Consider the following 25,460-nt stretch of genomic DNA (forward strand, 5'->3'; position numbering starts at 1 on the left):
AGATTACATGAATTGTATTAATCAGTCCTGAAATTCATTGATTCTTATCCTCTGTCATCTCTGCTCTGTGAGTTTTTTCTTTGTTATTTTACCTTTCATTTATATAATTTCCATTTGGTCCTTATTTAAATAACTTCTATTTCATTGACAAGATATTTTTAGTTATTTCAAGAGAATTTGTAATTTATCTTGAAGTGTTTTTTCATGGCTGCTTGAAAACTTTTGTCAGATTATTACATCTGATTAATTTCAGTGTTGGCATTGGTTGCTTGCCTTTTCTTAGTCAGGTTTTCAGTTTCTGGGTTCTTGGTACGACAGGTCATTTTCAGTTGTCGTCTGGATATCTTGTCTTATGTTAGAGGACTCTGGGATCCTATTGAAATCTTGTTTTACTAGAAAGTCACCCTGTTTAGATTGATCATGGAGTTCCTGACTTAGTTTATGGGCTGTGGTTCCATTAACAGTTTAATTTTAAAGCCTTTGCCATGTTATTTGTCCTGTTTGACTTATCTAATGCTGCTTGGGCTCTCACTGGTCTCTGATGGTATGTATGAGGAAGCAAAAGGGGTTTCCCCAGTGTAGGCCACCAGGTGTGTCTAGGTGAAAGAAGGCAGTCCAGAGCCTTTAGGAAAAAGGGGCTTCCTGAGCCAGACTTGTTGTGGCAGGATCCCCCTACTAGTGCCTCCCAGCTGCCCCTCCTCCCAGTGATTCTGGGCAGAGGCAGGAAGTTTCAGGCTCTTGGAGACAAAGAGACTTTCCAGGCCTTTCTGACTGTGTGGTTGGGTCCCTCCTGTGGTTCTGCCCGCCCACCCTTCTTTCCCTAGTGCAAAAGGGAGTTTCAGGCTTCTGGAGGCTTCCCTGGCCAGGTACTTGTTCTGACAGGAACTTCCCTGCTGTGGGGGACCAAGAGTGCTTCCCAGGCTGGCCTGCTTGTGGTGGTGGGATCGCCTTACAGGGGAGTCACAGGCATTGGGAGCAAAGAGGCTTCCAGAGCCCAGTTGCTTATATGGTGTCTCTTGCTGTGCTGTGTGGCAGCCTTGGAGTATCCCCCAGGAGACTTCTTCCCATCCATCCCCCTTGCTGATTTGGCTCAGCTCACCTGCTGTTCCTTCATATTCTTTCCTGTGGAGGAATGGCCCTACTCAGGCTGCCTTCTGATGCTAGGTTGGAGGTTAGGAAATGCTGGGCCTGGGTTGCCTTCTTCTGTTGGGTGCTGCTGTGTTGCTCCTCCAGTCTTCAGGTCCCAAACTAGTTCACCTTCTTCTTACCAACTCTCAAAGGTCTCCTTTAGGGCTTCCCTGGTGGCACAGTGATTGAGAGTCCACCTGCCGATGCAGGGGACATGGGTTCGTGCCGTTGTCCGGGAAGATCCCACATGCCGCGGAGCGGCTGGGCCCGTGAGCCATGGCCGCTGAGCCTGCGCGTCTGGAGCGTGTGCTCCGCAATGGGAGAGGCCACAACAGTGAGAGGCCTGCATACCGCAAAAAAAAAGAAAAAAAAAAAGTCTCCTTTACTGGCCTCTTGTTATTTCCAGCATGAAGAGTGGGCACAAACAGACCCAGGCCATCTTGTCTGGACCACAAGCCCAAGGTCCGTTTTATACCTAGGGAAGACATTTCATTGAAGGAAGTTGTGGAGGAAAGTGGAAAAGACTCCACAGTAGGCAGGAGATGAAAGTAATGGAGCCCTTTTTCTTCGGAAGTCATGGGAAGCTGAGAAAGTACTCTGGGTCAGGGGTCCGAAACCCCTGGGCTGTGGACTAGTATCGGTTCATCTGCTGCTCCCCACATTACCACATGAACCATCCTCACCCCCCTAACCATTCTGGAAAAATTGTCTTCCACACAACTGGTCCCCGGTGCCAGAAAGTTTGGGGACTGTTGCTCTAGGTGATACACACGTTCAGCGCTGATTGAGAACACTTTCTGATACAGCCGACTGTAAGTCTGCTGTATTTCTTCATTAATTCTCTTTACAAATGGATATGTATAATGATACCCATACTACATTTCGTTTCTTCTTGTAGGCCCTTGCTCTGCTTTTGGCATGACTTGAGATTTAAACCCTTGAAGAAATCTATTGTAGAATTTGGATTATTTACCAGTAGATGAATGGATGGAATAATAAAAGGGCTAATGGTGATTACTTGATTGAGCTTACGAAATTTAATATATGCATATGAAGAGAAATATTCACATATAATTTTATTCCCAGTCCTTTGTGGTATTCTGAGAGCTTTGATTTAAATTGTATGTAAAAGAAATTATTATGATATTTAAACAACTGTGGTATAATTATATGTGTGCATAGAGAATCCATTAGTCCAGTGACTTTAAAAGTGAGTGTCAGATTGGTTCAAGATGGTGGAGTAGAAGGACATGTGCTCACTCCCTTGTACGAGAACGCCAGAATCACAATTAACTGCTGAACAATCATTGACAGGAGGACACTGGAACTCACCAAAAAAGATACCACACACCAAAGACAAAGGTGAAGTCACAATGAGACGGTAGGAGGGGTGCAATCACAGGAAAATCAAATCCCATGACCACTGGGTGGGTGACTCACAAACTGGAGAACAGTAATACCACAGAAGTCCACCCACTGCAGTGAAGGTTCTGAGCCCCATGTCAGGCTTCCCAACCTGGGGGTCTGGCAACAAGCGGAGGAATTCTCAGAGAATCAGACTTTGAAGGCTAGTGGGATTTGACTGCAGGACTTTGACAGGACTGGGAGAAACAGAGACTCCACTCCTGGAGGGCACACACAAAGTAGTGTGCGCATCAAGACCCAGGGGGAAGGAACAGTTTCCCCATAGGAGACTGAACCAGACCTACCTGCTAGTGTTGGAGTGTCTCCTCCAGAGGCCGGGGGTGGCTGTGGCTCACTGTGGGGACAAAGACAGTGGCAGCAGAAGTTCTGGGAAGTACTCCTTGGCATGAGCCCTCCCAGAGTCCACCATTAGCCCCACCAAAGAGCCTGTAGCCTCCAGTGCTGGATCACGTTAGGTCAAACAACCAACAGGGAGGAAACTCAGCCCCACCCATCAGCAGACAAGCAGATTAAAGTTTTACTGAGTTCTGCCCACCAGAGCAACACCCAGCTCTACCCACCACCAGTCCCTCCCATCAGGAAGCTTGCACAGCCCGCTTAGATAGCGTCATCCACCAGAGGGCAGACAGCAGAAGCAAGAAGAACTACAATCCTGCAGCCTGTGGAATGGAAACCACATTCACAGAAAGATAGACAAAATGAAAAGGCAGAGGACTATGTACCAGATGAAGGAACAAGATAAAACCCCAGAAAAACAATTAAATGAAGTGGAGATAGACAACCTTCCAGAAAAATAATTCAGAATAATGATAGTGAAGATGATCCAGGACCTCAGAAAAAGAATGGAGGCAGAGATCGAGAAGATGCAAGAAATGTTTAACAAAGACCTAGAAGAATTAAAGAACAAACAAACAGAGATGAACAATACAATAACTGAAATGAAAAATACACTAGAAGGAATCAGTAGCAGAATAACTGAGGCAGAAGAACAGATAAGTGACCTGGAAGACAGAATGGTGGAATTCACTGCTGTGGACCAGAATAAAGAAAAAAGAATGAAAAGAAATGAATACAGCCGAAGAGACCTCTGGGACAACATTAAACGCATCAACATTCGCATTATAGGGGTCCCAGAAGGAGAAGAGACAGAAAAAGGACCCAAGAAAATATTTGAAGGCATGATAGTCGAAAACTTTCCTAACATGGGAAAGGAAATAGCCACCCAAGTCCAGGAAGTACAGAGAGTCCCAGGCAGGATAAACCCAAGGAGAAACGTGCCAAGACACATAGTAATCAAACTGACAAAAGTTAAAGACAAAGAAAAATCATTAAAAGCAACAAGGGAAAGACAATAAATAACATACAAGGGAAGTCCCATAAGGTTAACAGCTGATTTCTCAGCAGAAACTCTACAAGCCAGAAGGGAGTGGCATGATATATTTAAAGTGATGAAAGGGAAGAACCTACAACCAAGATTACTCTACCCAGCAAGGATCTCATTCAGATTCGACGGAGAAATCAAAAGCTTTACAGACAAGCAAAAGCTAAGAGAATTCAGCACCACCAAACCAGCTCTACAACAAATGCTAAAGGAACTTCTCTAAGAGGGAAACACAAGAGAAGGAAAGGACCTACAAAAGCAAGCCCAAGACAGTTAAGAAAATGGTAATAGGAACATACATATCGATCATTACCTTAAATGTGAATGGATTAAATGCTCCAACCAAGAACCACAGGCTCACTGAATGGATACAAACACAAGACCCATATGTATGCTGTCTACAAGAGACCCACTTGAGACCTAGAGAGACATACAGACTGAAAGTAAGGGGATGGAAAAAGATATTCCATGCAAATGGAAATCAAAAGAAAGCTGGAGTAGCAATTTTCAAATCAGACAAAATAGACCTTAAAGAACGTTACAAGACACAAGGAAGGACACCACTTAATGATCAAGGGATCAATCCAAGAAGAAGGTATAACAATTATAAATATATATGCACCCAACATAGAAGCACCTCAATATATAAGGCAAACGCTAACAGCTATAAAAGAGGAAATTGACAGTAACACAATAATAGTGGGGGACTTTAACACCTCATGCAAATAGATAGATCATCCAGCCAGAAAATTAATAAGGAAACACAAGCTTTAAATGACACAATAGACCAGGTAGATTTGATATTTATAGGACATTCCATCATAAACAGCAGATTACAGATTACACTTTCTTCTCAAGTGCACACAGAACACTCTCCAGGGTAGATCATATCTTGGATAACAAATCAAGCCTCAGTACATTTAAGAAAACTGAAATCATATCAAGCATCTTTTCCGGCCACAATGCTATGAGATTAGAAATAAATTGCAGCGAAAAAAATGTAAAAAACACAAACACCTGGAGGCTAAACAATATGTTACTAAATAATAACCTAGAGATCACTGAAGAAATTAAAGAGGAAATCAAAAAATACCTAGAGACAAATGACAATGAAAGCATGACGATCCAAAACCTATGGGATGCAGCAAAAGCATTTCTAAGAGGAAAGTTTATAGCAATACAAGAAACAAGAAAGATCTCAAATAAACAATCTAACCTTACATCTAAAGGAACTAGAGAAAGAAGAACAAACAAAACCCAAAGTTAGTAGAAGGAACAAAATCATAAGGATCAGAGCAGAAATAAATGAAATAGAAACAAAACAGTAGCAAAGATAAATAAAACTAAAAGCTGGTTCTTTGAGAAGATAAACAAACTTGATAAACCTTTAACCAGACTCATCAAGAAAAAGAGGGAGAGGACTCAAATCAATAAAATTGGAAATGAAAAAGGAGAAGTTACAACAGACACCACAGAAGTACAAAGCATCATAGGAGACTGCTACAAGAAACTCTATGCCAATAAAATGGGCAACCTGGAAGAAATGGACAAATTCTTACAAAGGTATAACCTTCCAAGACTGAACCAGGAAGAAATATGAACAGACCAATCACAAGTAATGAAATAGAAACTGTGATTAAAAATCTTCCAACAAACAAAAGTGCAGGACCAGATGGCTTCACAGGTGAATTTTGTCAAACATTTAGAGAAGAGCTAACACCTATCCTTCTTAAACTCTTCCAAAAAATTGCAGAAGAAGGAAAACTGCCAAACTCATTCTACAAGGCCACCATCACCCTGATACCAAAACCAGACAAAGATACTACAAAAAAATAAAATTATAGACAAATATCACTGATGAATATAGATGCAGGTATCCTCAACAGAATACTAGCAAACAGAATCCAACAACACATTAAAAGGATCATACACCATGATCAAGTGGGATTTATCCCAGGGGTGCAAGGATTCTTCAGTATACGCAAATCAATCAGTGTGATACACCATATTAACAACTTGAAGAATAAAAACCATATGATCATCTCAGTAGATGCAGGAAAAACTTTTGACAAAATTCAACACCCATTTATGATAAAAACTCTCCAGAAAGTGGACATAGAGGGAACCTACCTCAACATAATAAAGGCCATATATGACAAACCCACAGCAAACATCATTCTCAGTGGTGAAAAACTGAAAGCATTTTCTCTAAGATCAGGAACAAGACAAGGATGTCCACTCTCGCCACTATTATTCAACATAGTTTTGGAAGTCCTAGCCACGGCAATCAGAGAAGAAAACGAAATAAAAAGAATACAAATTGGAAAAGAAGAAGTAAAACTGTCACTGTTTGCAGATGACATGATACTATACATAGAGAATCATAAGGAGGCCACCAGAAAGCTGCTAGAGCTAATCAATGAATTTGGTAAAGTTGTAGGATACAAAATTAATGTACAGAAATCTCTTGCATTCCTATACACTAACAACGAAAGATCAGAAAGAGAAATTAAGGAAACAATCCCATTCACCACTGCCACAAAAAGAATGAAATACCTAGGGAAAAACCTACCTAAGGAGGTAAAAGACCTGTACTCAGAAAACTATAAGACACTGATGAAAGGAATCAAAGATGATAAAGAGATGGAGAGATATACCATGTTCTTGGATTGGAAGAATCAATATTGTAAAGTGACTGTACTACCCAAAGCAATCTACAGATTCAGCGCAATCCCTATCAAATTAGCAGTGGTGCTTTTTACAGAACTAGAACAAAAAATCTTAAAATTTGTATGGAGAAACAAAAGACCCCGAATAGCCAAAGCAATCTTGAGGGAAAAAAATGGAGCTGGAGGAATCAGACTCCCTGACTTCAAACTGTGCTACAAAGCTACAGTAATCAAGACAATATGGTACTGGCACCAAAACAGAAATATAGGTCAATGGAACAGGATAGAAAGCCCAGAGATAAACCCATGCACCTGTGGTCAACTAATCTATGACAAATGAGGCAAAGATATACAATGGAGAAAAGACCGTCTCTTCAATAAGTGGTGCTGGGAAAACTGGACGGCTACATGTAAAAGAATGAAATTAGAACGCTCCCTAACACCATACACAAAAATAAACTCAAAATGGATTAAAGACCTAAATGTAAGACCAGACACTGTAAAACTCTTAGAGGAAAACATAGGAAGAACACTCTTTGACATAAATCACAGCAAGATCTTTTTTGATCCACCTCCTAGAGTAATGGAAATAAAAACAAAAATAAACAAATGGGACCTAATGGAACGTAAAAGCTTTTGCACAGCAAAGGAAACTGTAAACAAGATGAAGGGACAACTCTTAGAATGGGAGAAAATATTTACAAGTGAATCAACGGACAAAGGATTAATCTCCAAAATACACAAACAGCTCATGCAGCTCAATATTTAAAAAAACCACCCAATCAAAAAATGGGCAGAAGACCTAAATAGACATTTGTCTAAGAAGACATACGGATGGCCAAGAGGCACATGAAAAGCTGCTCAACATCACTAATTATTGGAGAAATGCAAGTGAAAACTGCAATGAGGTATCACCTCACACCAGTTAGAATGGGCATCATCAGAAAATTTAGAAAGAACCAATGCTGGAGAGGTTGTGGAGAAAAGGGAACCCTCTTGCACTGTTGGTGGGAATGTAAATTGATAGAACCAGTATGGAGAATAGTATGGAGGACCTTAAAAAACTAAAAATAGAATTACCATATGACCCAGCAATCCTACTACTGGCCATATACCCAGAGAAAACCATAATTGAAAAAGACACATGCTCATTGCAGCACTATTTACAATAGCCAGTTCACGGAAGCAACCTAAATGCCGATCGGCAGATGAATGGATAAAGAAGATGTGGTACGTGTATACAATGGAATAGTACTCAGCCATAAAAAGGAACGAAATTGGGTCATTTGTAGAGCCGTGGATGGACCAAGAGACTGTCATACAGAGTGAAGTAAGTCAGAAAGAGAAAAACAAATATCGTATATTAACACATATATGTGGAATCCAGAAAAATGGTACAGATGAACTGGTTTGCAAGGCAGGAATAGAGACACAGATGTAGAGAGCAAACATATGGACACTTAGGGGGGAAAACGGGTGGGGGGTGGTGGTGGTGGGATGAATTGGGAGATTGGGATTGATATGTATACACTGATGTGTATAAAATAGGTAACTAATAAGAACCTGCTGTATAAAAAAATTAAATTAACTTGAGAAGTGAGTGTCCTCATCCTTTGGGAAGAAGATATTAGTATTTCTATTTCTATTTATTTTTATCTATATTTCATTTAATTTATATTTTGTGTATATTTTTTAAATGTTATAGTAAATTAGAAGAGCAGTACATATATAATATTTTTACATTATACAATTTTTGGCACTGATAGTGTGTTGTAAAATGAAAATAATTTAGAGATTAGTCGTTCAGGAAACAGAAAAGTATCAAAATCTGTTGCATAAAATGTTACTTAGTTTGGGGGAGTTTACTCCAAATTACTTTTAAAATCTTTCAGTTCAAGTGACGAGAGGCAGAACGTTCAGAATATTCATGTTTGCATAGAGCCTCAAAGATGGAAACCTTTCTGAAGTTGTGCAGAAGAGGAAGAAGTCTGACTGGATGAGGCAAAACTTGGATCTGGAATGCAAGGGAGCACGTTTGCATGATTTAACAGAGGAAATGCTGCTGCTGCCCGCAATGCGTTCTAAGTTGTCTTTTTAAATCACTTCCCTTTCTTCACCTTTACTCCCTAAAACCCTTCCTCTGCTTTACTATTTCTCTTTCCATAGTACAGATCACCTGTTAACCTACTATATAATGTATTTGTATTCATGTTTATTGTGTGTTGTCGGTCTTCCCTCCCAGCTAGAATATAAGTTCTGTGAGGACAAGCGTCTGCCTGCTTTGTTTATTGATGTAAACCAAGCACCAACAATAGTGCCTGAGTCAAGTGGGAATTAAGTAAATATTTGTTCAGTGATCAATAGCAGAGTACTCAGCCGGCCTATAGGTTTTAGGATTTAGTGGTTTTTATTAACTATTGTAACTAAACTCATCTGCAGTTAATGTTACAGGGTTAGGACACTTTTCTGTTTTCTTTATCAGCATAAACATAAACAACATTTGGAGATAAGGTTTTAGACCCAGTATGCTAGCTAGAATGTACTTTTGAAAAAAACCCAAAAAATATTAGTTGATTTGCTTTCTTTATTCAATATATAAAGTATATTTCTTTAAAAAAACTTTACATATATATTGGTGTGTATACACACACACATATAAGTTTTAGGTATACAGTATAATGATTATATAATCATTATGCATATATAACATTGACATATAACATTATATTAGTTTCAGGGGTACAGTGTAATGATTTGACGTATGTATATATTGCAAAGTGATACCACAATAAGTCTATATATAGTTACTGTCTGTCACTATATATAGTTACAAATTCTTTTTCTTGTGATGAGAACTTTTCAGATCTCTTAGCAACTTTCAAATATGCAATAAGTATATTCCTTTTTTGACTTAGTGCAGTTAAGTGGGACGAGTGGCTCTGAGTCTTAGAATCAAAGAATCATATTTAAACAGTTGAGCTGAATAAGACTTCTCAGTGCTAATTGCTATAGAGCTTTCTTGCAAACTCCACCCCCGATTAGGCCCACCTGGCTCCCATCACACTGGTATGGTGTGCAAGCATGGATCTGTGTTGAAAACATATGGTATCTTTTCCACTTGTCCATGCATTTCTTTCTAAATGCCTTTCATTGCCTCATTTGTCTTTCCTGTCTTTACTATCCAAATAGGTTATAATTACAGCAGAAGATTTCTAAGTAGCTAGAGTCACATCTGGCTGCCTACTGGGCATTTTGGAAAGAGGCTGGGGAGGAGTCATTCCAATATTAGAGTTTTATTTTCAGAGGATTAGAAAGCTTTTCAGTTTCAAGACTCCTTCAATATGAATATTAGGAGTGAGCGCTTTTTAATTATTTATGTGATTAGTGATTAGCTGACCATCTGCTGAGAGGAAGAGAACGAAAGGACAGTAAACAAGGGTGGATTCAGGAGAAAGGAATGAGAAACTCTTGGAGAAAGTGGACACATGTTGAAAGAGAACATTACTTATGTTTTGTTTAGGTTTTGGGTCGGGCTGGCTCTGTGAAGGAGTGGATTGTTTTCATTTTATTTCCATTCATCCACTATGCTTTACAATGCATGTCTTATTTAAGTGTTGAAAGTGACTAGTGACTTACTACCTGTTATCCCTGGGCAGTGATGCTTTGGTTCTGGTATTTGATAGAGTCTAGCAGGGGGTCTTGAGTGTACTTATTTCTGTGATATGCTATAGTAAGTTAACATTTTTGATGAATTCTTGTACAGAGTTCATGAAATACAGGAAAATAAAGTTCAGATGCTTTTGGACAGAACCTTAATCGATCTCCTGTCTTCTCTCTGACTTCCCAATCATTTATTTACTCATCCAGTCCCATGTTCTTGGATGCCTTTTTGACTCTTAGGCCTGCCGCATTCCCTCTGTGTAGTCAAGCCTATTTCTTTTCCTATCTCTCTCATATCCTCTGCTTCTTTTTGCTTGGCAATTTGATTTTTCTTTGATTTTCTTCTAGTGTCATAATATTCCAAGCTGTTTCTGGACTGCTGCCTTTTCTCCATCAGCCCCATACTCCCACTACCCCTCAGACCAGGTTAATGTTTCTATTTTCCAATTCTGGACATACTTCCCTCTTGCACTAAAGTTTCCTGGTTTCCTGTTGCCTTGCTGAATAAATACAAGCTCTCCAAATTGGCGTAAATGATCTTCCACAATGCATAAACAATCCTTACAAGATTTCCCCCATAACAGTAATATATGTAGAATAACGTGTATAGCACATAGTGGGAGCATAATAATGAGAGACATTACATGTCTGTTAAAAAAATGAGCATTTCTTGTGTTTTGGTCAAACTTGATTATCCACTGATACCTTATAATGCTATATGTATTAGTATCTCAGTTCCTTTTGCCCAGGATATAGGAGACACTTATGATTCTAAATGAATTGACAGATATGCTGCCTTCCTGTTTTTCTGTATCAACATCCCATCAACCTTTCAAAACTCCATCATGAAGCCATCACAACTGTGTCACTCCAAAAAGCTTCCTGTTCTCACAACCAGATGTCTCCTAGCTGTACTTCAATTCACTGTAGCACTTTGTTTGGCATCGCCTCTTGTACTTACTTTTCTTTACCACATAATATAGTAATTTGCATGTTTATGTCACCCTCTGTTTCTCCACAGCTTGAGAGCCAACTTCTGGAAAACAGAGATTTTTTTTTTAAACCTCAGTTTAAGTCTTTGTTGTATCCATGACACGTGATTTGTGATTTACTAATCTGTGAGGTCAGTGAACTTCAAGGGTTTTTCATTTGTTTGTTTCCGTTCGGTAACCTCTGCTACTATTCTTGCTATAGCAGGGTCGTTTCTTCAAATGTAATCTTACATGGAAATCTGTAAAAAGAGGAAAAAAATAGACTCACTCTGGTTGTCAGGGGAGTGACTGTTATATTCTTCCCCAATATCCTCTTTTCAGCTACCCCTTGCTGACTCTACAGGACACCTAGGGCTCTGCTCAGTATTGTCTGAAATCTACAGTATTCAGTTTATATGTCACGGTCAAGCAGGGAGAGGCCTTTCAATATCACCTCCTCCGTTGTTTATCTACAGCGTTAAATTTGTGCTTGGAATAAACTTCATAAGAGAAGAATACATGAAGATGTGTGTGGGCTAGTGGTGAATGTATGTTTCATACAATTGCACTGTCGCCCTTATTGCCAAATTTCCCCTCTGATAAATACCATCCTCTCTGTTGGAAATATCTAGACACTGAAAGAAAGAAAGTTAAGTGGGTAACACAATAGAATTAGATGTTTGCAGCAATAAATGACTTAGAAAGAAAGTGCATACGTGTTTTTCCCATAGTCTTCTGCCTTTTGAAAGAAGAAAGTGGAAATACGAGAAAGCTGACATTTTGCATGCATGCAGGAACAAAGGGAGAGATTGATAGATTGGTTTGGGGCAGAGTATTCTGTTGTGTTCTGAAAGGTTTGGGTCATCACGGCTAGAGGCAGGAGCAGGACTCAGACAAAAGTAACCCTGGCTATGAGGGAAGAGGTTGGTTTTGCTGGACTGTGTCCCTATACGTGTATGAAAAGTTTCTTTGCATGACAGAAGAAAATTGCCTTGAGTTCTGATCTGAAGAGGTGCCCAGTTTTGTTCATCTCTAGAACTATGGCAACTCATTTGGTAGCAGCAAAAGAATACTCCTCATACAAAGGACAATTTCAGAAAAAGAGGAGAGGAGAGGAAATAGAAGTAAAAGGAGAATATGAGGTGATATTTGCTCTTAGGGTATAAAAATTAAAGCATATATGTTTGGGTCTTCGCCAAATACAGTATTCCAGTGGCATCTCACGCTGCACGACCCGTCTTTTACTCACTTTCTCTCTTCTGTATTTCCTTCCTTCCATCTTCTCCTTCTTTCATTCCTCTTCATTCTCCTTCCCTTCTACCTTTTTTATTTCGTCTCTATCAGGATGTTGGATGAAATATTTCCCATTGACTGTTGTCTAAGAATTCCTGCTAAAGCCATAAAGATGCTGCAAAACCAGCCTGGCGACACCACCGCCAGGAGAGCTGGCAACGAGATTGGCCCTCATCCCAGGTTGTTTTGAGGCAGTTGAACAAGCTGAGCTACCCTAATCCAGTCATGTCTTTCCAGTCTCACTGGAAACTAAGTCTATGAGGAGGGTTTTGCAATTCAGGCACCTAGTAGGGAATGTTTGTAAGGCCAACTACCTAATTATTGACGAAGATAGTTACTCATGGTTCTGAAAGGAGGAAAGAATGGTATCTCACTCAGATTAATGTCTGTCTATGAATCCAACTTTCTAATCTACTCTGTGTTCACCAGGTGGAGAATTGTCCAGAGACCCCAGGATGGGGTCAGATGCACACCGGTGTTATTGCCATTCAGTTGTTTGGAGTGTCTGTGATGCATGGCTTTCCTATGGGTCAGCTAGTAGGTAGCTGACCTTAAGCCAATTAATTTTCTCCAGTAGGGTGCTTACAGAGTGAGGGAAACAGACAGACTGTGGAGAATACTGCAGGTGGCTGAGCTGTGGGGTGCCAGAATATTTCCCTTGGTCAAAAAAAGCAACAGCTATGCAGTGGGGTATCCCCAACTTGCAGATGTCCTGGAAAATCACAGGGGTGCCACACAAGAGAGACACTTGTCATTCAGGGGAATTCCAGATCGGTCCCTCTTGGCCATGGGACAGCTACAATAGCACCACGTAAGTCAGTGATGTCAGAGGTTTTCCATCTCGTTATCCTCTACCCCCTTCCAACATGGCCGGAGGAATGAAGATCCAGAGAGTAAGGGAGAAGAATCCTTGCAGAAACGGTCATATCTGCTTTCCCTGGTAGGTTCCCTGGGCCTCAGTATGGTAGGGGGAAACAGTAAGTAGGCTGAACATGAGGTGGAGTTGAAACTTGACCGGACTGAACTTGTTAAACCCAGTGTGACCAGAACGTATGGCATGTGTGCAAGATGATGCCAAGGAGATGGGGATGCAGTTGAGCACGGCTGAAGACAGCCAGTGGAGGAGGATGAAGCCAGTTCACGTTTGTATCTGCTATGGCCTCAACCTTTGTGTCCCCCAGAAATTTCATATGTTGAAATCCTAACTCCCAAAGGTGATGGTGTTCATGGGTGGAGCCTTTGGGAGGTGATTAAGTTATAAGGATGGAGCCTCATGAATGAGATTAGTGCTTTTATATATGAGAGCTCCCTAGTCCCTCCCCCCATGTGAGGATCCAGTAAGAAGTGTGTGACCGGAAGAGGGCCCCACCTGACCACGCTGTGGAAATCGATTTCTGTTGTTTACAAATCTGTGATATTTTGTAATAGCAGCCCAGAAGGACTAAGACGGTATCCTAATAATTTTTAGACTGTTCGGTAAACCTCACGCTATTTGGGTACATCACATTTCATAGCACTTAATTGTCTGTTGTAACACTGTGAAAATTGGCTGACAGTACGTGGCTGGCTTTCATAAAGAATCCCGAGAATTCAGTCTTCTCGGTAGCATGACCAGCACGATAAATAATTATCTAATTCTTTGATTCTAATAACCTGACCCAGAATAATTTGCTGTGACGCTAAAGTAAGCTGTTAATGGTCTTCTTTGTAATGCCAGATTCTGCTATCTGTGACAGATTTTAATAGGAACTTTTCTCAACGGTAGGGATGGATTTTCTTTTGATTTTCTGTTAAAATGAAGATAAGAAACTTTGACAAATTGCCTTCTTAGATTTTGACATCTCTGTGGAGTCTTTTTATTTTTTAAGATGAGACCCATTACACCCAAGCATGCATTCAAAAGCTATAAAACTAAAAGAAGACTGCTATGGGATGGATCATTAAGAACCATCTCAGAAATGAATGGAATGGCTGTGGGCTTAGCAGTTGCTGTCGTAGATGATTCGGCACTTCAGGAGCTTGAGATAACTGTCAATCTTATGTGAATCCCTGCGTAGGCAGTGGAGCAGGTTATAAAAAGCAAAAAGGCGCGTATCTTCATCGGCCATCTGCAGGGATGGAAGTCCCGACCACACCGAGTAGACCTCATTCTCCTTGACTCCAGGATGAACCTAAGCACCCAAAGATAATGACTTATTATGAGTTTTATTAGTATTTGCTTATCTTCGTTCCTTCTAATTATCAAATTAAGTTTTGGGGAGGACACATGAATATAAAACTCTGTAGACATAGGTTTTGGAGCCAGCGTATCAGAAATCTGTTAGTAATTTACAAACTAGAAGCAGAACTCAAGTGTAAGTTTTCTTACATGTATGTGATCACAGATTAAGGATATTTGTGCAGGAGTAAAACGATGGAGAAACAAAGCTGCTGTTTGAATATTCATATGAATGTGATCAAGGGACACAGTTGTATCACTTGAACTGTTTGATGTCCTGAATCTGTTCTCTGAAATGTACTTTTTACCTTATTTCTTCTGAAGGTCACCATCATTACATTTATGTTTCCCCTGCTTTGAACTGATTCTCTTCTCCATAGAGCATGTGTTTAAAGACCTTAGAAACGATGTGGATTGTACTAGATGGTTTAAGGGGCAGATAATCTAGCGATGGCTGTGACTGACAAGATCTTCTGAAATAGTCAGGAGGCATTCACATTCCACCCAGGACAGATAACCCCCTGATGTCCATGAGAAATATCTGCTTTCTCTTGATGTCTCTTAAGTGGAAGGTACTGGGAAAACTGCCTATAAAAAGGGGGTGCTGACAGCAACCCCCCAGTGGTGAGAGGTGGGTGGTAGGGTGGGGACTGTGAGCAACTGAGCACCTTGCATCTTCATGCTTGTTACCCTCTGTGGGCTGGGAACCCCCGGAGAACCAAGAGACCAAGTAACCAGCTTGGCAACTAGGGATGTCATCTAGTTTGGAGAGCTTCTAGGTATAAACGTGGGATAACTGTAGACCCTGCCACACTAACTTTCTGCTGCAGAGTAAGACCATTTTTTAAACCTGGGATTCCTTATTGGAATTTGTGTGTGTTGCCTTGCTTTTATTTTAGTGCTTGAGCCCTAAGACAAAATTTACTGTGCAAAGGGCAATGATATGAATAAGAATAAATAAGTAAGCGGTAAAAAAGAACAAAATGAAGTATTATAGAACAAATTAGTGACCTCAGAAAATAGGCCCACAGGAATGAGGACAATAACCTGAAAATCTAGGTGTTTATTTCATATGTCCCAGGGTTAAAATGTGCTTTGTATTTGTGATGGATATATTCTTCTCCCCTGAAAATGACAAAAATGTCACAGGATTAACATGTACTTTGTACACAATAAGAGAAATATAAAATTGTTCCTATTATTAGGTCTATAATCATATATTTTTATTTAGATTATATATTATTTCTGAGAACTTCAGGAAGCTGCTTAGATGTTCCCTCCCTCATGTTGAAGTTATCCCATCTAAATGGAGATTTATTTATCCCATTTATTTATCCCATCTAAATGCATATATCAATCTAAATATGATAAATTATTTGGGGAGATTAAATGCAATGATTAGAGTTTTTATTTCTGGAGCCCCCTCCCAAAGCAAATTTCAGATGGGAAAACTTTGTGTAAATTACAAAATAAAAAAACATTCCAGAAAAGGAGCATCTCCATCTTTTGTGACCCACTGAAACCTAGTGCTTGTGGGACAGCATTCATGCTGTGGCCTCCTCTTTTCAATCTCCTTCCTTCCCTGACAGATATCTCCAGAAGAGCAGGGAGGAGTGGGGAGAAACACCATCCAATCTGGTTTTGACTTTCTCTTTTCTTCCTTCCCACTCTCATCCTTTGGTTTGAGGAGGACAGAGAAAGAATACAAGCAGAATTTCAGTAGCAGATGTCCTGGGATACTTTGAAGAAAACATTTATTTTGCAAATTCTATTCTGTAGTTCTCTTACCCTTGAAAATATTTCAACCACCTGTGCCCAGGAAAAGGCAAGCTTTTGGTGGAATTGTGTGCAATGCAGGGAAGGCTGCACCTGTCAAAAATCGTAGTAGAATTCTGCTTCACTTACAATAGAATCTATCACTATGATGAATGACTAGGCTCTTGCTTTATTTAATAGCAGTGTAGAATATAGGAGGCCTGCATCTTGTTCTTGCAAAGTGAGATATTTCAAAACTCATTCCTCATCACAGAGGTCACTTCTTTCATTCATGAGAAAACCAAGGAAGCCTTCAAGAGGCTGCTCACCTGGCCAACTATCTTCTCCATGCCTTCTAGAAGTCGTTTGTTCTGTTCCTCAATCTCTATGGCTCTTGATAGGATAGACTCTGGGGCTTCTTGCATACCCCGCACCTCAGTGACCAGGTGGTACAGAGGGTCATTCCAGGAGCGCAGCACGCCAAGGATCATGCTCAGAAGGACTTCATGCTAAGCGACCATAGGAAGCAATTTCATTAAAATAAGCATAATACAGTGGGTTTAGTCACATGTGATTTTTGTGCAGAGAGGCTGACCTAAAAAAACCTCTTTGTTATTCCTGTATGTATACAAAATTTTTTGAAGGTGGTAAAAGTTGTAAAAGTATAAAATGTAAGCTATTTGTTTACATTTTGCTAAAATTTAAAAATATCTGGCTTATTTTTTTCAATGCTTTTATTTTTACTTACTTGAATTTTTGAATTTTATTTTATTTTTTTATACAGCAGGTTCTAATTAGTTATCTATTTTATACATATTACTATGTATATGTCAGTCCCAATCCCCCAATTCATCCCACCACCCCCCCCCCCACCACTTTCCCCTCTTGGTGTCCATATGTTTGTTCTCTACTTCTGTGTCTCTATTTCTACCCTGCAAACCGGTTCATCTGTACCATTTTTTCTAGGTTCCACATATATGCCTTAATACACGATATTTGTTTTTCTCTTTCTGACTTACTTCACTCTGTAGGACAGTCTCTAGATCCATCCATGTCTCTACAAATGACCCAATTTCATTCCTTTTTATGGCTGAGTAATGTTCCATTGTATATATGTACCACATCTTCTTTATCCATTCGTCTTTTCGATGGGCACTTAGGTTACTTCCATGACCTGGCTGTTGTAAACAGTGCTGCAGTGAACATTGGGGTGCATGTGTCTTTTTGAATTATGGTTTTCTCTGGGTATATGCCCAGTAGTGGGATTGCTGGGTCATATGGTAATTCTATTTTTACTTTGTTAAGGAACCTCCATACTGTTCTCTATAGTGGCTGTATCAATTTACATTCCCACCAACAGTGCGAGAGGGTTCCCTTTTCTCCACACCCTCTCCAGCATTTGTTGTTCGTAAATTTTCTGATGACGGCCATTCTGACCCGTGTGAGATGATACCTCATTGTACTTTTGATTTGCATTTCTCTAATAATTAGTGATGTTGAGCAGCTTTTCATGTGCTTCTTGGCCATCTGTATGTCTTCTTTGGAGAAATGTCTATTTAGGTCTTCTGCCCATTTTTTGATTGGGTTGTTTGTTTTTTTTAATATTGAGCTGCATGAGCTGTTTATACGTTTTGGAGATTAATTCTTTGTTGATTCATTTGCAAATATTTTCTCCCAGTCTGAGGGTTATCTTTTCATCTTGTTTGTAGTTTCCTTTGCTTTGCAAAAGCTTTTAAGTTTCATTAGGTCCCATTTGTTTATTTTTGTTTTTATTTCCATTACTCTAGGAGGTGGATCAAAAAAGATCTTGCTGTGATTTATGTCAAAGAGTGTTCTTCCTATGTTTTCCTCTAAGAGGTTTATAGTGTCCGGTCTTACATTTAGGTCTCTAATCCATTTTGAGTTTATTTTTGTGTATGGTGTTAGGGAGTGTTCTAATTTCATTCTTTTACATGTAGCTGTCCAGTTTTCCCAGCACCATTTATGGAAGAGACTGTCTTTTCTCCATTATATATCCTTGCCTCCTTTGTCATAGATTAGTTGACCATAGGTGCATGGGTTTATCTCTGGGTCTGCCTTATGCAAATAACTAATTCTTCTAATGAGTTCTAATTTATAATGTAAAGAATTTTGTTTTTACCTCGGAAATTCGACCATCTACTTAGTGAGTTCTTTATATTTGAATACTTTGCTTGTCCAGGGAAAGAAACCTAAGTATTTTGTTGGAACTCAGTATGTGCCTGGAGTATCTACCCAAGAAAGATTCCACCCATGCCCACATCATTTTCACCCAAAGATTCATTTGTATTAATGAATCAAATCATGTATTAATATATTCATTTTTTGACTGGTAATTTTATTTTATGATATTGGAACAAAGAGGCAGTGAAGAAGATGTGGCATTTAAAAACATGCTTTCCTTAATCTATCCCAACACCAACCCCCATGCTGCTATCAGAGCAGTCTATTTTGTTGACACGTGTAGGTGCAGAAAATGGCGCAGTACTGTCTTTAGTAACAGCATCAATGGGATTCACAATGGAGGGTGTTGCCCCCTAGTTTGCTACTACCAGGATCAGGCATGAAACTCCAAGGGGCTGAGCATCTCTGATTTAAAATGCTTACTTTCTTGATGTCCATGAACTAATCTACTGGTAAAGGAAATGAAGAGTGGAGAAGAATCAAATAGACATTGCAATGGAAGCATGACTAGAATGTGAGAGAAGGAGTTGTAAAGAAATACAGGCTGTATGGTGAGTGGCACATATGCACTGGGCCATTGTAGCTCAATGGTTAAAAGTGAGAGCTCTGAGTTGGATGAAACCCAGACTCACTGCTTCCTAGCTGTGTGACAGGTGCAAATTCCATAACTTCTCTGAGCCTCGGTTTCCTTATCTCAGGAAGTGTAATAGCAGTACCTGTGTTACAGGATTTTTTGTGATGACTGAGTATAATAACGCACATGAAGTGCTTTGTACAATGTATGGCAATGTAGTCGCTCTCAATAAATTTTAAATTTATAAAAAATTCCTTCTCCTCCTTCTTCACCTTCTTCCTTCATTTTATCATCATCGTTATTAATGAGCTTACTAGACTGAAAGAATGCTGGTATCATTAACCAAGTTGTAGAGAGAGAACAGATTGTATTTAAGAGGGTATATATGTGAAAGTATTTAAAATCATGTGAGGACAGTGGTTCGGGCCGGGAATCAGAAGGGAGAGACTATGATGATAAAAAAATGGAGCTGGGATAAATGAACAGGCCTTGATGTACAGACTTTGTTGTCATCAGAACAGAGGCAATAGTTGCGGTCATGAGAAGCAAACCATTTTATAGGACCTGATTTGGGGAGAGACCTGTAATTAAGAATGAGAGGTGACAGAGGAGTCAGTGAAGAATGAAGTAGGTGTCAGAGAAGTAGAAGCAGAATCAGGAGAGCCTTGAAAGTCAGAAGCAATGGCTCGAATGGTACAGTGGTCCGTCATGGTAAATGCTGCCCATGTAAGAGTCGCTAGTAATGGGGGATACATCAACTGGGTTTGCGTTTCTTAAGTACCCATGAATTTTGCAAATTTAATATTTTACACATGGAAGTCCCATTCAGTTCATGCTTTCATGAAGTAAAGTGTATGCAATCCTAGGTCTAATGCATTGGTTGAAGTAATGTTGTCTGCATGGACAATTTATAGATCATTTATTTTGCTGCTATCGATCTTTAGTCAGCACTTGATTTTACTCATACTTCATCAAGTGCAGAATGTAATTTCTCTTCGATAGCTTGCTCTTCTTCCACCTTCCTTTGCATGTGCCGTTACCATTACTTCTAATAATCTGCAGCCTGGTAACACCCATGGACTATCTCATTTGTTTAGGTGAAAAACCTGGATAAAATACTCACATGGACCTGTTGGGCTTGTTCTTTGTCTTCAGGGGTGGAGAGGGAGGAGGTGTGGCAGCTGTTGATAGCCTTGGTAATGAACCCTCTGCCCTGGGCGTACCGTTTATCCTGGAAGTGATCAAGCAGATTTACTGAGTTAGTGTTGTTTGGGCATTGAATAAATGAACCCATTACCAGAATAGTAACACATTTGATAGATGTATCATTTTTTTAATGAAAGCCACGTAAAAGTCATTCTTTGTCCTACTTTTTCTTTCCATTATCTCTATAAAAATTTTTTTTTTCCATCTAACTTTTCTAAATTCCAAGCTCTTCCCTTTGCTATTCCCTTGTTTAATTTCACCCTTCCCACAAGTTATTATCTGGAGAGCAAACACTAAAAATACCTCAAATATGAAATATTAAATGTTTTATTAAGTATCATCTTTTTTAAAAGTATTTGAACCAAATATAGTGCATATGTACCTGTATTTAGCCATTTAATCTTTTGTTCACTGTGGGTCGGAACCAATATACTTCCTTAATAGGAGTTATAAAATGATAACTTTTCTTTGACTAATCTCTGAATCCACATGCCTATAGCTTAGTGTTCATCATAGATGCAGACTACAATTTTGCTGATGGTGACAAAATGGTAAGTCAGAGAAACGTGGCATAAAATTCTAAGGAATACTAAGCAATGGACTGAGAATAAGAATAGAAAAAACTAGCTAACACGTTGATAGAGAAAAACTAATCTTTAGTAAAACTTGTGAACATTTAAAGGGATTATTTGTAAGGTTTGGAAAAAAGGTGGCCAGTTAAAAATGGAGAAGGAAAGAGAAACTGATGAGTAAAAAGAACTACATGAATTTAATACAAACATTGAATACCATTTTTTATCAGCTGTTTGCTCTACTATGTGCTCCTTGATTGTCCTAAAAGAGTTAACATACAACTTTCAAAGTACCTTCATCAGAAAGAGAATAATTGTTTCCAGTTCTAAACCAACCCTTCTAGTTGGTTCTAAACCTATTCACTGCAAATCTTAGAACAATAATTTGTAGCATTTAAGAAACTATCATTATTTGTTTTCCTGACATGGATTCAGCTTCATTTACCATGTTCCATCCACCCAATTCACTGCAGTGCAGTTATTTATCGGGTATCTACTGTGTGCTAGGTGAAGAATGCCCAGAGAGACCCTTAAGGACAAAAAAGTCAACATACTTCCTTTTCCTCAGCCCCACCTAAAAGTGCTTTAGGTCAGGTGCTGTTATGGACTGAAGGTTTGTGTCTCCCCCAGATTCCTGTGTTGAAGCCCCAACCCTCAATGTACTGTATTTGGAGAAGGACCTTTATGAAGGTAATTAAGGTTCAATGGGCTCATAGGCTAGAACCCTGATGCAATGTGATTAGTGTCTTTATAAGAGAGTTTTCTTTTTTCTCTGTATCTCTGTCTCTTTCTCCCCCGCTTACCATGTGAGGACACATGGAGGAGCCAGACTGGGAAGAGAGAGCCCTTACAAGAACCTGACCGTGCTGGCACCCTGATCTGGGACTTCCAGACCCCAGAACTGTGAGGAAATAAACTTCTGCTATTTAATCCACCTAGTCTGTGGTATTCTGTTATGGCACTCCAAGCTGACTAATACAGGTGCTTTAAAAGTTATTTTGGAAATTAAAACAATAAAATGAAGTAAAGGAAATTGAAAAAAAATTATTACACTCTTTAAGAATCTTCGAGATTTCCTGAAACTGACCCTTTCTCCTACATCTTACGAGCTGATGCCGCCTTTGACCCAGAAAGTGTATCATTTGAAATTTGGCTGGTGCAGCTTTCTTGTTTGCAGTGTGGTTTAGCCCAGTCACTTACGTGAAGGCTCTTTCTGGAAAGAGGCATGAAGTGCAGTACTTACAAATTCGTTGAACATTTCCGAGGAGAGGTTATGGATGTAGTGGGACAGGATGACTGCGCGGTCAAACAGGTCTCGAAGGGACACCTGGCAGTTGACAGCCCCGCTGGGACAGATGGGAAGGGAGGCCACACTCTTGCACAAGAGCAGATTTGACACCAGCAACAGCAGGAGCAGGAGTGACCCTGCTTAAATAAAAAAATGAGCCACTCTGAGATGATCTATTCAACTGAGGTTATCAAAAGCCATCCTGTCAAGGGAAGCCTTATCTCTCCCCATTGCCCTCTGCATGATTTGGTACTGAAATAGCTGGGGTGGGAAAGAATCAACACCTTCCACTGTGTAAATTTGGATGTATAATCATATTTGCACAGATAGGTAGTTTGAGAAGTAGGTTACTCCCTGCATTTTTGTATTGCTCCCAGAAGCGCTTCTGTGCTTTGCAAACATTTGGAGCTGAAATTAATTCTGAGCCGGAGTGTTTAGGTCATTCTCTTAAGATAGTTTAATGTGTTGGAACTTTCTGCAGATTCTCAGCAGCCAGGCTCTCTAGGAGTTTGTAATTTTTTTAACTCTATGTTGACGAATGCTTGCATTCTAGACACTGAAATGTCAAGAATAGCACAGTTGATCTCTCTGGTTTACTGTCGTGCCTGATAATAATAAACACATGACCGACTGATTGCTAATATTGAGCACTAAGGTAAAAAGGATACTGTAGCCTGGGTCTGCTAACTCACCTTAATAACCCCATGCATTTCCTTGATACTTTGCCCAAAGCTTTAAAAATTTTTTTTAAATTTGTGTTTCACAATAACCCTGTGAGGTAGCCTTGACTTTATCTTCAAATTATATTAATGAAACAAGAAGACTTAGAGAGGGTGAGTAATTTTCCCCAAGTCCCATTATTAGCAGATGGAGGCGGCTGGGTGCCAGTGTCATCTTTTCACTTCCTCATGTCACATCACACACGCGTGTGGCCTCTCGGTCTGTGTGTAACAGGGACCACATCGGTAGCTATGATGACTCAGAGCTAGCAGAGGTCATCGCCATTACTAGTAGAGAAAAATACTTTGATTGCATGACAATAGTGAACCTAGAAAGTTGATTTTATCAATTTGTTCTGCTCTATCTATAAAACACTCTCTTTAAAAATATTTGACAATTATCAGAGATGATTTACTCACCAATTTACTATCTCAGAAGATGGACAAATAAGAACCACTAACATATCAATAATTTACACTTCCAAAAGGAAAGAAACAATATATTAAAATCACTTTTAACTTCAAACTACTCCAAAAGACTGTAAAGAATATAAAATATAAAAATGTGTTTATCAGAAAACTCATTTGCTATGGAATCTTCAATAAATGTAACTGGAAATGTCCAAGATAAAGCTAGGCAAGTGCTAAAAAGATTTATGGTGAAAAAATACCTAACCCCAAATACCTGAAAATATATAAAAGAATATTTAGCATAGAATGTAGCTAAACAACCTTTTAGCTGCAAAATAAAAAATATTAATGTTGTGAGATGATTCATGTAACAGACGTTTAATTTTTCAAAAACATGTTTCCAAAGAGTTTGTTTTAGGTACATTACAGTCATGTAACATAGCTGATTAGATGTTTTATCTACAAGTATAGATAAAAAGTATAGGTAGAGGCATTGGAATAGTATTGGTTCTAGGAAATTCATGACTGGACAGATATTCTTTAATTCTTTCTACATTTGTCTGTACCTTTATCATCTGAAGGATTTTCATAGTCTAAGATGAGATAAAAGAGAGAAATGTTTCTGTTGTTTCATGAAATAAATTTTGTTACTAATTTCCTTGTCTTGCAATTTCTTTTTCTTGCAAATGTCAACCAAGAAAGTAAAGGTAATTAGTTATTACTAGCCTGTTTTTTCTTTTATAATGTCATTTGGCTTAAATCCAGTCGACAAAGTATTGTAGGAGACAACTCTGCTATCATTGTCTGTATTATGGCTTCAGAGTTAAAAGTTTCATCAGGCTGACTCATCTTGGCCAAACCACAAAAGAGGCCTGGGAACTAGAAAATGTTTGTTTCTACCTTCTGGAGTTGTGATGACTTGGACTCAGAGACACTTTTGGTCTTATTCCAGTCCAGGGTTTCTCACCTTTGGCTGATTGACATTTTGAGCTGGATAATTCCTTGTTCTGGGGGCTGTCCTGTGTATTGTAGTATATTTAGCAACATCTCTGACCTCTACCCACTAGAGACCAGTAGCGCCCCTGCCCCAAATTAAGACAACCAAAACCATCTCCAGACATTAACCAAATGTCTCTGGAAGACACTCCCCCATTTGGGAACCACTTTCCTAGTCCCTTAAACAATTGATTTCTAGAGCAGTGATTAGATAGCTCTTCTAAACTCTGTAATGCTGAAACCTCTGAATGAGAGAATATTAGCTGCAATTTCAAATTAATACCGCCACAGGAGTGTTGATAAAGCTAGCAGCTCCGTGAGTTGCTGCACATACCTTTCTGTGATGAACCTTTGTTGTCCATGGTGGTGATGATTTTGAAAAACACACTTCACCAGAGAAGATCTGGTAGTCCTACAGCTTTCTCTTTCCCAGATATTGGCTTTATAAGCCTTTGACATCTTCATGAATATATTTAATCAGGCATTCCCTTCCCTTTTGCCAGTCATCTATTTCCGTCATCGAGATTACCCCCATAATTTCAAACATCAAATGGTATTCTATTTCTTATTCATATTCCGGAAGACATACTGGCCAGAAATGAACATCTAGGAAGGATTTTGATTAATTAGACCAAAAGGAAATGAGAGAGATAATGAAGGTGAGATCTGGAGACTAGTTTGGGTTAGAGGACCTGTAAAATTACAGCAGTCATTTACTTTAACATTTACCTTTATTTCTCTGCAGTTTCTTGAACATAGCATTATCTTTCACTAAGGTGTCACATGTATTATCAAAGGTTATTTTTTTTTCATTCAGAATTGCTGGGTGAAGTCAAAATTTCAAAACTTACACACTAAATACCAAGAAATATAGAATAAGGATGAGTAAGATTTTCAGTTCCTGTTACACTCAATACATTTCCCTCATTTTTTCTTGATTTTTACACATTCTGTTTTGTTCTTTTAAAAATGACATACCTCTGTGGTAAAAT

General features: G+C 39.2%; 2 protein-coding genes across 4 annotated transcripts in view; one reads left to right on the forward strand and one right to left on the reverse strand.

Moving 5' to 3' along the window:
• The window catches only part of LOC307193308 (uncharacterized protein), a 1,334,119-nt gene that overhangs the window by 483,632 nt on the left and 825,027 nt on the right, over nucleotides 1-25,460 (forward strand). The gene's annotated exons all lie outside the window — the stretch shown is intronic.
• Nucleotides 12,886-24,830, reverse strand: PRL (prolactin; the record flags this gene model as incomplete). Of its 2 annotated transcripts, none has more annotated exons than XM_079934357.1 (5): nucleotides 12,886-14,698; nucleotides 16,830-17,009; nucleotides 20,400-20,507; nucleotides 22,298-22,479; nucleotides 24,803-24,830. In XM_079934357.1, 5 exons carry the CDS (start codon nucleotides 24,828-24,830, stop codon nucleotides 14,507-14,509), a joined length of 690 nt encoding a protein of 229 aa, XP_079790483.1. In that variant the 3' UTR covers nucleotides 12,886-14,506. The 2 variants fall into 2 exon arrangements, with proteins under 2 accessions (XP_079790483.1, XP_079790482.1); XM_079934356.1 differs by having other exon boundaries at nucleotides 22,298-22,482.

The sequence above is a fragment of the Stenella coeruleoalba genome (genome assembly GCF_951394435.1).
Source record: "Stenella coeruleoalba genome assembly, chromosome: 10".
Classification (NCBI taxonomy): domain Eukaryota; kingdom Metazoa; phylum Chordata; class Mammalia; order Artiodactyla; family Delphinidae; genus Stenella; species Stenella coeruleoalba.